Here is a 16,614-nt window from a genome sequence, read left to right on the forward strand (position 1 = left end):
AAAAAAAACAAAGTGGAATGTGCTCAGGGCATTACAGTGAAAACAAGATCCACACATAACGCATTTTTTTATTTTTTATTATGGTCTTTGGGTCATTTTACAAACTGACTGTGGAAAAACAGATATACCTGAAAACTAAAAACGAAGTGACATAACAGTGATGACAGAAATAGAGGTTGCTAATAACATGAGTAAACCTTGTTAATTATATAAAACTAATACAAAATAAAAACTAAAAATAATTTCAAATGCGGTTCAAATGACCACTTAAAAAACACTGAAAACAAAAAATAAAGTGACTCATCACACTGATGACGGGAATAGACATGAATTGCCAATAACATAAGACCATGGTTATCACATTTCTACAAAAAAAACCCTTAATCACCCCTTATAAAACAGAGTCAGAGAGTGCACAAACTAAATAAATGTTGCCTCCTCCAACAGATCAGCTCACAAGACCTAAAAAAAAAAGAGACAAGAAACTTGTTCACGTCCAATAATTGAAATATATGTAGTCCATTTTCACTGTAATTTATGGATTCTATTAAAATCTGACACCGCCTGACAATGTGGAAAGACTCACCTAGATAGTCATCCATCAGAGATCCAATGGCAAACTGAAAAACAGACATTTTTCTGAGTGATTTTGTACAAACTTCCAGATAAAGCATGGCATGGTATACATTTCAATCTTTCATAAATAAATAAATAAGAATTATAATAATACGTACAATATCATTTTTGTCGACTCGTGTTCCTACAATCTTTAACCTGATCTCATCATCTTGCTGGATCACAATGTCCTTGAAAACAAACAAAAAATGGATATAAATACAAACAGCTTGGATACTTGAGAGATTCCAAAATTGAAAATAAACATGGTATAGCTTGGGAGTGGTTATACCAAAACAAGTGGTTTTCTTTGACTCCTGAATTTATTTTTCATGACAAATGGTATTCCCAACATGAAAATGAGAGAAAAACTTCACATGCAAACACAAAATAAAAAGCATTAAAAAACAAATTAAGACAACTTCTCAACTCAACTGTGTTTATAGAGCACTTTAAAACAACCACGGCGATATACAAAATGCTGTACATGGAGCAAAAATAAATCATACAACAACAAACAATAAAACAATAAATAAACAAACACAGTAGAAAGGTGTGCAGGTGAAATACAGGTGTGCAGGGGCGGAGGAGCTCAGAGACGTAAGGTGGGGTGAGGTCATTTCAAGATTTGAAAATTAATAATAGTATCTTAAAAAGAAATTTAAAATGTATAGGCAGCCAATGACAGGATGCCAGTGATGGAGTTATGTGCTACATCTTACAAGTACCAGTCAAGTATGCAGGCTACACCCTGAACTGGTTGCAAGCCAAACACAGGGTACAGACTGGCAAACAACCATTCTGACACCTTCAGTCAGTCACACCAAGGTACAATTTCGTGTTTCATTCATCTGCCATGCATGTATTTGGAATGTGAGAGGAAACAGGAGTACCTGGGGAAAACCCACACAGGCATGGGGAGGACATGACAAACGGAGGGCCAAGAAAATACTGAGGTCATCTGTACTAACACTGACTGCCATTTCTACTTTATTGATGGTCCCAGTTCCCCCTGAAAAAAGGAGCACCGCGGAATGATGCTGCCACCACCATGCTTTTCTGTAAGTGTGGTCTTCTTTTGGTGATGAGCATTGTTGTGTTTGCGCCAAACAAGTTTTTGGAATTAGGCCCCAAAAGTTCAAACTTAGTTTCGCCGTGTGTGCTAATTCCCATTTAGCATGCATTTGAATGTGATAGGTTAATTCGGAAAACAGCCACATCCAGGTGTGAGTGTGAGCACACTTTGGCAAGCAGCCCCAGTACTTTGGTTGTTGTTGTTTTTTTCCCGTTTTTTTTTACGCCCGCCCCCCCCTCAAAATTACATACATACGAACTGTTAAAAAAATGTCGCTGTCTCCTCACACCACTGGGATTGTGAACAAAGTTTGGCCATATACCCCTGTTTTGAATTCACAAAACATACAACATATATTTTACCTCATCGACTGTCTTATAGCATGGTGGGTTAGAGTTTGGATCAAACTCCATTTCTGAGGGGATGGACTGCAAAAAGAAACATCTGTTAAGAGTGGATGGGACAATGTTTGGTGGGCAGAAGGCTGCAAGTAAAAGTGAAAGCTGACTCACATGACGGGAGATGAAACATGACATGGGCCCAATTTCAGTGAACAAACCAACCTGCAAAACCAGAAAAAAACCCATTACACATAACTAAGAGAAGCTAAACCCGAGAAGGTAACGTGTACATATGCAAAACACCATGTCAATATTTTTTAAACAAACCAATTCATTACAAAGCATAAACCCCGAACAATACCCAGCTTTGTATATAATGAGCATGAAGCACAGTGAGTTGCAGAGGGATATGTTGTGACAACATCCATCCATTTTCTTGCGCTTATCAGGGGTAGGGTTGCAGGAGTAGCGGCTTCAACAGAAAAGCCCAGACATTCTTCTGCGGAGCCATTTTGTCCAGGTCTTCCGGAGGGATCCTAAGGCGTTTTCAGGCCATCAGGGAGACGTGTCTGCAGCTTGTCCCGATTCATCCCCGGGCCTCCTCCCAGTGAGATGTGCCCTGAACACCTCACGCCTCAGGGAGGCATTCAGGAGACATTCTGATCAGATGCATGAGCCACCTCATCAGGCTCCACTCAATGCGGAAGAGCAGGGACTGTACTCGGAGCTCCTCCCAAATGACTGAGCTTCTCACGCTATGTCAAACAAAGACATAGCGTGTCTTTGTTTGACATAGCGTCCTTTTGTCCAGGATCTTGTTCTTGTTCAGAACTCACAGATTCTGACTGTAGTTGAGGGTGGGAACGTAGATCCTACAAGTAAATTCAGCGTTTCACCTCTCGGCTCAGCTTCTTCTTGACCACAACAAACCGACAGAGTCTGCATCACAGCAGATGCTACACTGCCTGCCAATATATATACTCCCCTCACTTGTGGACAAGAACCCAAGATACTTGAACTCCTCGACTTGGGGCAGGTTCTCATGCCCTGGAGAGGGCATTGCACCCCTTTCTGACTGAGGACCATGGTCTCAGATTTGGAGGTGCTGATTTTCATCCCAGCCTCTTACGCTCTGCTTTGAATGTGCAATACTGAGGCCACCAAATAGGGCTCTCTCCGTCTCCCTTCCTCTCTGCCTTGGGTGCGCCTAGAAAATCAGTGACAAAGGGCCAACCTTCACTGGAAACAAATCCGACTTACTGATAGCAACATGGACCAAAATGACACCGGTCGTAAGGTGCATGAATGGCCCGTATCAGAGGGTTTGATACCCCGTACTAGGCAAGGCACAAGGTCGAACGCCTTCTCCAAGAGTGTGAAGATGGTCCACTGTTCTACGGCCAGGACGATGGTACCAACAAATGTTACACTTTAATGTATGATGCCGGTGAACTTTTGTATCCATTAAATATTCCCACTTTCACACTTCTTCCATCTGGCAGCTGCTACAAGAGTCGCAACAAAACAACAAGACTAAAAAACAGCTTCTACCCTCATTCATTCATTCATTCATTCATTCATCTTCCGAGCCGCTTGATCCTCACTAGGGTCGCGGGGGGTGCTGGAGCCAATCCCAGCTGTCTCCGGGCAGTAGGCGGGGGACACCCTGAATCGGTTGCCAGCCAATCGCAGGGCACAGAAACGAACAACCATTAGCACTCACACCTAGGGACAATTTGGAGTGTTCAATCAGCCTGCCATACCTCTGCACTGTGAAGCCGACGTGCTAACCACTGGACTACCGGGCGCTTCTACCCTCATGCCATTAAATTCCTGAACAAATGACATCACAATCTAGAGCTGTCAACCACACTGTAATATTTTTGTATGTGGTTCACTTTTGGATGTTAACACTGTGCAACACCTTTGCACTCTTATATTCACATTTTTGCACGACCGAATTCCCACTGAACTCACATACACTGCCCTTTTTAAATCTTGTATTAGTTGTAATTGTGTTTGTCTTTTATATTTTTTGCATCGGTGGAAGGAGACTAGCAAATTAAGATTTTCATAGCCCGCTGTTACCATTGTGTTTTTACTGTACACATGCCCAACAAACATCTTGAATCTTACCTTGTTAACCTGAGTCACAACAGCATCCACAACCTCCCCTTTAAATGGCCGGAACACAATCGCCTTGTACTTGACTGGATACAGAACAAAACCTCGGCCGGGCTGGATCACTCCTGCCCCGATGTTGTCTATGGTAGTGACTGCGATGACAAAACCATACCTGAAAGAAAAGTAAAAGTAAAGGGTCCTTTAGTAGTGTAGAGGCATTATTATGGAGCTGAAACAGTTCATATTCAATTGTCTTGCGTCTGACTGGAGACAAGTACGTCCAAGTACCTTGTGCAAAGCACTGATTGCTGCTATCGTGAAGCAATGAATGCAAAATAAGAGTGACAAAGATTTCAAATAAAAGGTGCTAAATTGCGTGTTTGTGCTTACAGAATGACCGTGCTGTTGATGGACGTGTTGCATGTGATCAACTGAAGGGTTACGTGTGCAAAAATGGGCACAAAGTTGATTGTGCATGAAAACTAGTACAGAGGCTAACTAGATATATATCCATCATCTGCAAAATCGGCCACATTTCAAAAGGTTACTTTTTCGAAAATTGGGAGAGGTATACGATGCAATGTGATTCATCAAACTTGAGACAAATTGCGCTGGATGAGTTTGTGTCTTAAAATAGCACATCTGAAGGACAGGTGCAAACCAGGAGCAAAGTGGTGCTTGCGGAGTGCAAGCCAAGCGAGAAGCAACAGGGAGGGTTCTTTTTGTTGTTGTTATTTTTAGCTCATCTAAACATTTTGGAAATTCTAACAAAAGGTTATGTAACACTGACTAGTAAGCAATGCAATTTTGGAACTGCCAGTCACGTCATGTTGTTGCCATATCAACAATGAAAACTCCACTCAACTCAGACTTTCTGCAAGTCTGGGTCATTCTAGGGAATGGTGACAATTGGCCCTTGAATCATTTTTTCCCGTATGCTGCTCCGAGTTTTAAACGATACTTTGCAGGGTGGGCACACACTTGACAATTGCTATGCACCCGGGATGAGTTCATTCATTCATCTTCCGAACCGCTTGATCCTCACAAGAGTCGCGGGGGACACCCTGAATCGGTTGCCAGCCAATCGCAGGGCACACAGAGACGAACAACCAACCACGTTCACACTCACACCTAGGGACAATTTTAGAGTGTTCAATCAGCCTGCCACGCATGTTTTTGGAATATGGGAGGAAACCGGAGCACCCGGAGAAAACCCACGCAGGCACGGGGAGAACATGCAAACTCTACACCGGGAGGCCGGAGCTGGAATCGAACCCGGTACCTCTGCACTGTGAAGCCGACGTGCTAACCACTGGGCTACCGGGCTGACCCCCGGGATGAGTTATAGCAAAAAAAATCTTTTTCCAAGATGGCGCCCGAAAAAAATAGCTTTGCTATTTTTGTTGTTTTTGTCTTTGTTTTGTCACATGGTGTTGTTGTTACGTGGTGTGGATCTGGTGTGGGCTGTTTTCAGCATTTTTGGCCACGACATTCATCAAAGAAGAAGAATCTGTGCTTGGTGGTTGCGCCTTCTCGGCAGCACACACGTACCAGCGCTGATTTTTTTGATTGGGAGAAATGTCGGCGCCATTTGACTGTCGTTGCTGGACATCCCCCGGGGCGCTTATGTCTTGCGCCTGAAGTAGGCAGCATTTTCACAGCCCCGCTTTGTTCAGCGAAAGGTCGTTGCTGATGGACAGTCTGCGGCTGGATGGATGCATGGATTGAGGAGCCAACGATGGGAAGAAAGGAGCGTCAGCGCAGAGCACCGATGCATATGTGGAACTGGGAGTCGTGATTTGGAATTGAAGCGGATTTACATGGGACAGGAGAAGAGAGAGAGCCAATCTCTCTTTTTCGTTAATGGATGTTACAGCTTTTTGTTGTTTTCAACTTAGCTTGAAGCAGACGTGTGCACATTGCAGAATGACGTCTTTGATCCACTGGTGAAAAGGACACCTTGATTCACTCCTCTTTCATCTATAACTGCTTCAGACAACAAGTGTATGCAGGAAAGTGGTTAAGATTGTGCGATTGTCTGTGTCTCATGTGTTGCCTTGTATTAATTTGTCATTTTTTGTTAACTTTTCTTTTGACTTTTCTTAACGGCCCCTCGAGGGAAAAAAGCCCGTTGCAAAAAATGATTTTGACACCCCTCAACTCAACCCAATGGTATTTATAGAAAACTTTAAAACAACCATCGCTGTATACAAAGTGCTGTACATGGAGCAAATATCATATATACAACAACAAAACAATAACAAAGACAGTAGAAAACACAAAAACTGTAAATGCTGAGTCAAATGCCAAAGAATACAAATGAGCTTTGAGACGAGTTTTAAAGATGGGCAGCGATACTGCGTTAAGTCATGCAGTATAGGCTCCAGGTCCCCCACAATCACTGTGACAATAAGCAGTGCGGTGTGTGTGTGTGTGTATATATAATATATATACATTACATATAAAACTAATTTATCCACAAATCGCAAAGGAAATTAATCAAATACCAATCCCTATTCTATGCTTCAAACAGCAAAGCGTGTGACGGAAAAGTGGTTAGGACTGCACGACTGTCCGTGTTTTATGTTATGTGTTGTGTTTATTATTTTACTTTACATTAACTATCTATATATATATTGTGCGTCGTCCCGCACGCGGTCTGTCCTTCCGTCTGTCCCTTTTCAAAACGTACCTACTTCACCGCGCAGCTGCGCGCCGCCACTGCGCGCCGCCACTGCGCGCCGCCACTGCGCGCCGCCACTGCGCGCCGCCACTGCGCGCCGCCACTGCGCCGCTCAGGGAGTGGCTCACTACGATCGCGCGGGCATCTCAGCGAAACAATGTTGTCTACCCACAAGCATTGCAATAAAATTGTTAGTTATTTAGTAGAGCTAAACATCTCTTTATTTTCGCGATAAGCAATGAAGATGAACAAAAAGTTGAACCAAGCAACAACACTTTTGTGGGCCGAAGGCCCACCTTACCAGCCTTCCGCAGGAACTAGCTGATGAGCCGCCCGGAGGGCGGCGAACCAGCTAGTTTATATATATATATAAATCAGCATGTATTGTATTGTATTCAAAATGTATAGTTTTGTTACCGTTTGTAGCTACCACTGACTTATCGAATTGCACTCAAAACATGACTGCTGAGTTGGTAAAAGTAAAATTTTGTTTAAGAACATTGTGCAGTTTTCTGTCGTGAAGAATTGCACAGCATCTAAATCAGGGGTGCCCAAACTTTTTGGATCGAAGATCTACTTTTCAATCAACTAACCTCCCGGGATCTACCCTTACCAGCGCGCGCACAAACACACACACACGCCATGATGAGAAACAGCCTGAAACAGAGGCATGCCACACACTTTTGCAGCCTGTTAACTATTGTAGCTCACACGTACTGTTTTAAAGTGCTTCCGTGGGCCCTCCTAGGTTCCTATTCTTTGCTCGTGCCCTCAGTGAATTGTACAAGAAGCAAACTCTGAATGAGAATCATAACGATAAAAGATTTAGCGCAACAGCTCTGATCACAAGCTGCAATTGCAAACTGCTGAGCGCTAACAACTTCCGGTGACGTAATCACACGCCACCGTACATTTAAGATTTACCTGCTTTATTTTATTTTTTTTTTAAATTGTGAAAATGAAACTGATAAGATGATTAGGGTGCAGTGTATATTAACACAAAAAATATATTATTAACATGTACAAAGACACACAAATGGTTGTTTGTTTTTTTTCTTCTCGACACTCCTCGGATCTACTTGGGACCTGTCTTAGATCTACCGGTAGATGGGGGGGGCCTCTGTTAACCTTTTTGCACCGCAAAGTTCAAACCCGCAGGACCCATATTAGGCCCCAGCGTCCCAACGTGGTCCGTCCCATTTTACATGTTCAATACACAAAAAATACTTACTTTCCGGTACAAGTGCCCTCCACTTCGGTAAAAAGCTTCTGCTTCACGGTATTTAAGAGATTGGGACCAAAATACCTGGGGTGAAGTAAAATTTCATGTTCCAAAGATATCTGTAAACATAAAAGGGCAGCATGAATATGAGTCAAATTTGACTTTGGCTTACTGTAGAGCATTTTGTCACTAAATTTCAAAATAATGCGGATTCACTTGCTTTTTCGTACTCGGAGCTATGGAGCACAAAGGGCACCCATTATAAGTCATTAAAACTGCCTAAATACCGTGAAGAAGAATAAGACCCACACTTACATGGTAAAACATGTCTTCCTTTTTGTGTTCAATCTGTTCTCGATGAACGTATTTTAGTTGCATAAATGGCCCAAGATTGTTTACCCTGTCACTTGGGAAACTATGCAATACCCCTCACTAACAACCGACGACGATGAAGCGGTTGGAATGTTCTTTCCCCCCGCATTTTGCCTTTCAGGTGGTAAAATGTCTCACAATAAACTCGTTTACCGTAACAACAGATCAAGCAAAAAAGAAAAATTAACAAATAACAATGTTGTGTCCGACCAAAACATGAATAAGACATTTTTCTGCAGTGCGTTTAGGGCCACAAATATGATATTTTTGATTAATTGTAATATGTTAAAACTGATAGTATAAATTTGATCGACCCCTAGCGGTCGGAAGACCAACATGACCCGGAAATAGATTGTTCTGAAACGTAAACAGTCAGCTGTCGTAAAATATCAATGATACCATAAAGCAACGGAGAAACACGTAAATTCAGTCTACGTTTTTTTTTCTATTTACCAACACAGCATCGTTTTCTACTGAGCCCCTAAGAAAGAGAGTGAGAAAAAAAAGAGGTTTAGAAAAGTCTTCGGTAAATGAAACATATTATAACGTCCAGTTTTGTTTGAAGTATCATCGATGTCCCTGATACTTTTGTAGTTGAGGGCTTCGTTGTTTTTCGTGGATAGCTCTATTACGAACGGAGAAAGACGTCTGCATCGCAGCACGTTCGAGAGCACAACCCAATTTTTCAAAATTATTTTATCAGATTCTTCCTTTTCATAGACAATAAAAACATTTTTGATGCGAGGCTAAGGATTTCTTGATATATTTCTAATCTACCAAAATAACTCAATCTATAACAATTGAAAGAATCGCCTATATTCTGGTATGATAAAGCAACATTCCTTTTACCGTGCTTAACATAGCTTGAGTTATGCGTGAATTACTCTTATTTTATAATCCTTTGTTGTGGTCACCCCAAAATATTTCACTTCATCTTGTGTTGGTGTTCCATAAAATTTATTAGATGATCATGTTTCAACATCAACTCAGTATAATCCAGATTCTTTAGAAAACGCACCTTTTTATTAATTGCCAATTGAATATTTTCTGCTCTCTTTGGAAATATTATATCATTCACTATTTGCATTATTTTCTGATGATTACACTGTACAATTAAAGGCTCAATATCAGGACTAATACCTGTAATTCAGATAACTCAGAGAATGTATTTGAATGAAGAGCAACCAATTTAAATCATCCGTAAAGAGCATATTATATTAATAAAATGTAAAGAAACGTTTATTTTTCCAATGTATGCAGATTTATGGGACACCATGTTTGTCGAGGGTTTTTGGGATGACATTTTGTTTCAGCTTTGCTGAAGAATAAATCGTCGGCTTGCTATCTATGGGGCCTCCAGGCACCGCCGTGCGCGTGCTTCAAAATACACGCGCTTCGAACTTGGGTCGTTGCATTTTATTCGTGCACAGTAGATACCACTAAGTCCACCACTGGATGGCAGAGATTCTGCACATTGTACCTCAAATAAATAAATACATTGCAAAACATGAAAATGACGCACGGCTAGACCGACCTCCCACCCCCTACCAAAAATAAATCCTTATTGAAGGGAAGTACAGAACAGTAAACCGTTTACATGAAGTTAACATACTGGAAAGGTGTGTACAACACAGAGAAGAAAGAAACCCTATATGTTTCACATTTAAATAAAGTAAACGTTTGGACCGCCCTTATTTTTTTTAATAGACCGCCCCTGTGTGTGACAAGGAAGTGTGAAACGGCAGGCGTACCCATAACACGGTACTGCGATTGGTTAGATTGACTCTTGAAAAAAATTGAAAACAAGTTATGGAATGACAAGGATATTGCATCGATATATTTATATTTATCAACTGAAATTATCGAGTAGCGATAGACTGGAAAGTTGCTTTCGAAACCGTAGCTGTCTTTGTCAACCCTCCTTCTATTTGCTACGTAGAAATAAAAACGGGATCTAATGGCTAGTATGTTTGTGCGGAGGTTCTTTCTGGTTGCCACTGACATTGTAAGTTGTGAGTCAAATGATTCGCTCTACGTTTAATATTTCCGTGTTATCTTGTAACTGTACTTGATTGCGTCCAGAAATCTCCGCGGTTGGCCTGTCTGATTAAGAGCAAACGAGTGCAGAAGACTGCCGCCCGGGCAAGACCTTTCTCCAGTGATCCTCCGGAAAGAATCAGCCGCTATCCAATTCCTTACAAGAAAGATTTGCCATACGACATAGTGGAACTTATGGAGGAAGTAGAGTCCAAGGTAGATAAAAAGCGCCTCGCGATATAATTGCAATATAATGACTATAACGCATTTGTTTATAGGGAGGTTTCTTACCAAACGTCTTCAAAGTCCTCTCTCACAGACCCGCAGAGTTTCGAGCCTTCTTCTCTTACTACAATGAACTCATGAGCAAGGAAACAGGTGTGTTTACTTCTCTTTCTTTATTAAAGAACATGCAGGATACTGAATATATAGTACACTATAATGGCGGTATGGCATGCTGTGTTTAAAGTGGACACACGGAAAATTTTCTTTTTTATAATAATAATAATACATTTTAATTATAAGCGGATTGAGCAGCAGCAGCCAAAACGCGCCAGCATTCACACAACCCGAAAGTCAGAAAGAAACCACAAGGGGGGGGGGAGAAAAAAACCACGCTCGAACTACCCTCATTTTGAGGATAATTTGAGTGAGGCAAAAAACTCCTGCACAAGCATATGACAGTTACAACAGGTCACAAGACATGAACAATGAAGACAGTGAAATAAGGGAATGTATGAGGGACGGGGTGATGGTGGGGGACTAGCTTCCGTGCATATTTTCATCAGGGGAAGGTCGAGATATTATGTTGTTTTGGTAGCAGGCTGCCCAAGAATTTAAGACAGCCTTGAGTCCGTGGCTTATGTCTCTTTAGTGGCGTCTATCAGCCAAATCCGTGATTTCAGTCGATATTTGAGCACGGATTCCAGTTTCTCCAAGTTGTTGTCCATCCTGCAGCGACGCTCCAAAACCGCAACAGTTTGTGGTTGAGCACAGTCTGAGTCTGAGTGTTGGACATCCGCGTTATGTCATCCTTAGACCGGCAGCCTCTTCCAATAGAGCCGCTCCCGTCGGTTGAATTTTTCGATAGATCAGGAAACTGCTCACACCAAACAGCAGCATACCTGTTATCGGAAGGCCGAAAATGTAGATGTCATCCACATCCTCAACGGACAGTGTTGACACACCGTTCTTCGCTTCCTCCAAGGATCTAGGTTGTACCCAGCAGCAAAAGTCCACTGCCTGCTCTTCTCATCGAGAAATGGTGGCGATGGCATCGAGAGACCAGCCAACCAATTACATGTTTGTTTTTAGAATGAAAATACGACAGGAGGCTAGGAAAAGTCAGACAAAGACAGCACATGGACTGAGTGGCGAGCAGGGAAGGGTGGGGGTGTGGGTGCGGTGGGAGACAGGAGCAGAAAGCAAAAGCGTCCGCCTTCGTCGAGAGCCAAGCAAGAATTTTTTTCTTGTACACAAATAATTTACTAACTTAATAAACGTAGATATTATATATAAACTTTTCTGTGGGAAGCAAATATATATGAACCATTCATCCATGATCGGAACCACTTTGTCCTTCCGAGGGTCGCGGGGATGCTAAAGCCTGTCACAGTTGTCTTTGGGAAGTAGTCTTGGCACACTCTGAAGTGGTTGCCAGCCAATCGCAGGGCACATTTAGACAAACAAATATTCACACTCACAATCGCTCCTTGGAACAATTTACAGTGTTCAATGAACCTACCATGCTATACCACCACCGAAACCATGACCTCTGCACTGTAAGACAGACGTGCTAACCAGTCGTCCATCATGCTGTCCCAAATATATACCCAAAAGTCAATACTAATTACAATGTACACAATCAGAAAGGGGGAAAATAAAGTATTTTGACCTTCTATGTCTCGGAATTATAACCTGATGATTCTTATGTAATGACATTTTGTATTGATCAGTATTCAAATGAGATTCTTTTGGCTTCCAGGTGGACTAACCAAGGCAGATCGTGAGCTAATCGTGGTGGCCACCAGCATCCATAATAAGTGTCTTTACTGTGTGGTTTCCCACAGTGCACTTCACCGCATCTATTCAAAGAACGCTACTCTCTCAGACCAGGTAGCACATGTAACAAACCAACATTTCTATTGTTTATGCGAATTGACATGTACGTTTTTAAGTCACATCCATTTTTATATTATGGTACACAAAGACAGACAATTGAATAAACTGTACTATCTACGGAGCAGAGTCAGAGACGGTGCTGTACATACTTCTCTTTTCAGCTCTGTCACAATTTGTTTCTTTTAGGACGTGTAAGAAACAGGAATATAATTATAATTGTCAATGTCACTGTACATATTTACGCATTTTATTTTACATTATTACTGTATATGGCATGTTTCACTCAAAAATTAGCTTGCCGCTGGTGTGAGCTCACATGAGAATATCCTCATGAGCTCCTTCTGACTTCTCCCCCAGGTGGTGGTCAACTATGAGAATGCAGAGCTCCAACCACGAGAACGAGCCATGTTGGACTTTGCCATGGCTGTGTGCCGCGCAGACACCATCACTGAGCAGCACTTCAAGTCCTTAGAGGAAGTGGGCTTTGACAGCGAGGACGCCTGGGATATCGCTGCCATCGCAGCCTTCTTCGCCATGTCTAACCGACTCGCCCACCTCACTGACATGCGGCCAAACAAGGAGTTTTACAACATGGGCCGCATCCCGCGGGACAAGAGCAAAGACAAAGAGGGCAGCAATTGATTTACCAGACAAGTTTGATTTAGGATAAAATATTATGATTTACTGACTTATATGTAAATCAGTCAAGGCTATGATCCATACTTGTACATACAGTTGTGAAATGATCACTTTTGGCTGTCATTGTTTGGGATGACATTTTTAAAAATGTTTTGTGTATTATTTATGTAGTTATGCAGACGGTCTAACAAAGGCTCTTTAGGCAGAGCTCTGCCTAAAAAAACATTTGAAATGTGTAGTATGCATTTATTTTAAAATATTTTTCCAGGGAACTGTGCTGTTCATGGGCAGCCCAGTAGTCGAGTGGTTCGCTCGTCGACTTCACAGTGCAGAGGTAACGGGTTGAATTCCAGCTCCGGCCTTCCTGTGTGGAATTTGCATGTTCTCCCCGTGCTCACGTGGGGTTTCTCCGGGTCCTCCGGTTTCCTCCCACATTCCAAAAACATGCATGGCGGGCTGATTGAACACTCCAAATTGTCTCTCGGTGTAAGTGTGTGCGCGAATGGTTGTTTGTTTCGGTGTGCCCTGCTATTGGCTGGCAACCGGTTTAGGGTGTCCCCCGCCCAGCCTGAAGACAGCTAGAGTGGGCCCCAGATCCTAGTGAAGATAAATGAATTCGGAAAATGAATGAATGTGCTGTTCATAAACTACAGATGTTTCCTTGTCGCTGTTATGTACAGTACAGTATGTAGTTTATTTTTCATTAACACTAGATGGCACCAGAACGCCACATTATTGGAGTGATAACCATTTTAAAGCGCAAAATTAATTGCCATTTTTCTCTTCAAAATGGCAATTAAAAATGTATATAAAAAGACATGATATTAAATCCCACTCCACCTCTGTGACAAAATTTCCTGTATTTGAAACAGATTCTTTCAAACATCATTATTCGATCATTATTTCATCAAATGTTCTTGTCAAATTGTTTTCCAGAAGGATCAAAAATGACTCAGTGGCTTGCAGAAACATGTTGGGTTACATTACAAATGATATTTTGAATTCAAAGACTGTGAAAACTACAATTCGTACTCATGATCATCGATGGATTACTGCTGTATCCCTCCACAGAAACACGGTGACTCTTCCACAAGCACTTGTTTCAGATTAGAGGGTTCTGGATTGATAATCCAAATGCACATTCACTCAGATTACTTCATCCCTGTGGATTACGGGTCATGTCGCCGCTCATATTTGCTCAGAGAGAACGATTTAAGGTTTTACGATTTTTTCCCCTTGTTTGTCCATGGGTGTGTTCTATTTATGTCTTGTTTTGTATGTCCCCCCCCACCACCCTTCATAATGATTTCCTGCGGCCTGATTTGCAGTGTCTCTCAGCACACTGGGGCAGATGACATTGACATTAGAAAAGATTGTTTTTACACTGTGATATTGTTCAAGACTTGGCATCATTGCAGACAATCTCGACACAGTCACATCACATTAGTTTGATATGGAAATTGAGTGGATGACTCAAAACAATCTCAAAAGTTTCCATGCCCTTGAAGACTGGCAAGATCACTTTTTGGCAGACTCAGATGTTTTGCTCATTTTGCTTGGGTGTGCATGAATATGAATACCATTTCACTCCCTCTTGCTGCTTGTGTCTCTGAAAATACTTGTCCCATCTTATATCTGAGCCCATCAATGACAGGTGGATATTGTATTGCCTCTTATGCACTTCATGATGTTTACTCAATTTGATATGGCTCGATACCCTTTGTTGGTACTTTTTCACTGGAAAAAGCAGATACTTTCAGATACTATCGGGTACTATTTAAAACAAATGTATTTCTGCCCTTTTGGATGATATTTGTCTCCTTGTCAGTCAACCCCCCCTACCCCCCATTCTTATTGTTGCTGTTTGTTGTCTTGATTTGACTGAAGTATTCAGTGTATGGTTTTAGCAGTTTACCACTGTATATGATTTTGAGGTATAAAACTGATGCAAACAGAGCTGTGCTCAGCCAAGGCAATACTATGCAGTGAAAAAGTCTCACCAACCTCACCGGTGTTCTTTCATTTGGTAATGCATCATATTAGCATTCAAGTTGTCCTGCTATACTGAAAGGACCAATACATTCTGACAGCAGTCAATGTGCCATGATGGTATTAATCAAATAGGCCTTTCAGCTTATTGACATTTTGCGATGTAGGACACAAGAAAGCCCAATTACATCTCAACGATTTTGAAAGATTGTGCTGGTTAAAGCACATCCACAAATTTCTCCTGACACGGTGCCAAGTGGCGTGGTTGATGATTTGAAGTGACCGTAGATAGTGAGCTTACACTGGATGAATATTTACAGCATCTTACCATTAATTAATGGTACATTAAAATTTAAAAATTAAAAAAAAGAAAAAAAACGCATTTACAGAAATCCACTACGGTGTTGAAAGTAATAGTTTCACTTTACACTGGAGTCCCAAAATAAGTTCCTATTAATGTGCTTTGAATGACTGGCCAACCCCTAAACTTTGGTTAACCAACCTGTGTTTGTTCAACATTGTTCTTGCTTCCATGCACATGTAGTGACATCATCAATTAAAGGGGCCTTTAAAACGACACATTCAGAATGCATAAAACATGTATATGCAGCACATGATAGCACATGTGAGTGCAAAATGTGAGGACTCCTAATTACAAGGCTATTTGTACTTATCTATAATTCAAGTTAATGGTTCTTCAAAGCACATACTGTTCTTTAACTCATTCGGTACCAGCCGATTCTGGACCAAGTCTGAAAAGACGTTTAAACACGTCTTTGGGAGGTGAATGAGTTTAGAAGGGTGCATGACATATGATTTTATGACCTTCCATTTGTGTATCCCACTCAAGCTTAGCCATGAGACCGAACCTCAATGCAACAAAGTCTGGAAATCTTAGAGTTATAAATGATGACTCAACAAATACAACGAACTGAATTCAAAGTTTAGCAAGCAAATTAACAGACCCACCCCATAAAACAGCAACAACAAAACGGTAGGGTAATAATCAACAGAGGACAACTCCTAAACTGAAAGACTGTTTAACCTTGAGGACCTCATAGGTGTCTTGGAAACATGTAGGGCAGGGGTGTCCAAACTTTTTGCCAAGGGGGCCAGATTTTATGTGGTAAAATGTCGGGGGGCCGACCTTGGCTGACATTCTTTACATTGAACAATATTGTTCAACAAATTTTAGTAAGCCAGTCTGTTTCATATTTCCATTTTTATTTTAATTTCAACAATCTTAAGAATTTATTTTGGTTCATTTGAAACAGGTATATCACATGCAACTGCTTATTCACTTGACTTTTTCTTAAACAGAAGTCTCCTGAGTGCAAATTGATTGATTTGAAACACAAAATGTATAACCATGACTTTTCAATAGTCACAAAACCTT

The 16,614-nt window shown here is 41.4% G+C and overlaps 2 protein-coding genes across 2 annotated transcripts; one reads left to right on the plus strand and one right to left on the minus strand.

The window, feature by feature from the left end:
• On the minus strand, positions 1-8,694 carry polr2g (RNA polymerase II subunit G). The gene is made up of 8 exons (XM_052069713.1): positions 8,376-8,694; positions 8,070-8,179; positions 4,168-4,327; positions 2,203-2,253; positions 2,053-2,118; positions 735-806; positions 587-620; positions 1-462 (listed from the first exon to the last, which is right to left on the minus strand). The coding sequence occupies exons 1-8, from the start codon at positions 8,436-8,438 to the stop codon at positions 449-451; spliced, it is 570 nt and encodes a 189-aa protein (XP_051925673.1). The 5' UTR covers positions 8,439-8,694; the 3' UTR covers positions 1-448.
• Positions 8,695-10,142: 1,448 nt separating this feature from the next.
• On the plus strand, positions 10,143-14,117 carry si:ch211-175m2.5 (uncharacterized protein LOC568697 homolog). Its single transcript, XM_052069658.1, has 5 exons — positions 10,143-10,437; positions 10,515-10,685; positions 10,748-10,847; positions 12,454-12,584; positions 12,948-14,117. Exons 1-5 carry the CDS (start codon positions 10,390-10,392, stop codon positions 13,230-13,232), a joined length of 735 nt encoding a protein of 244 aa, XP_051925618.1. The 5' UTR covers positions 10,143-10,389; the 3' UTR covers positions 13,233-14,117.
• The last annotated feature ends 2,497 nt before the right edge of the window (positions 14,118-16,614 follow it).

This window comes from Hippocampus zosterae, chromosome 1, assembly GCF_025434085.1.
Source record: "Hippocampus zosterae strain Florida chromosome 1, ASM2543408v3, whole genome shotgun sequence".
NCBI lineage: Eukaryota > Metazoa > Chordata > Actinopteri > Syngnathiformes > Syngnathidae > Hippocampus > Hippocampus zosterae.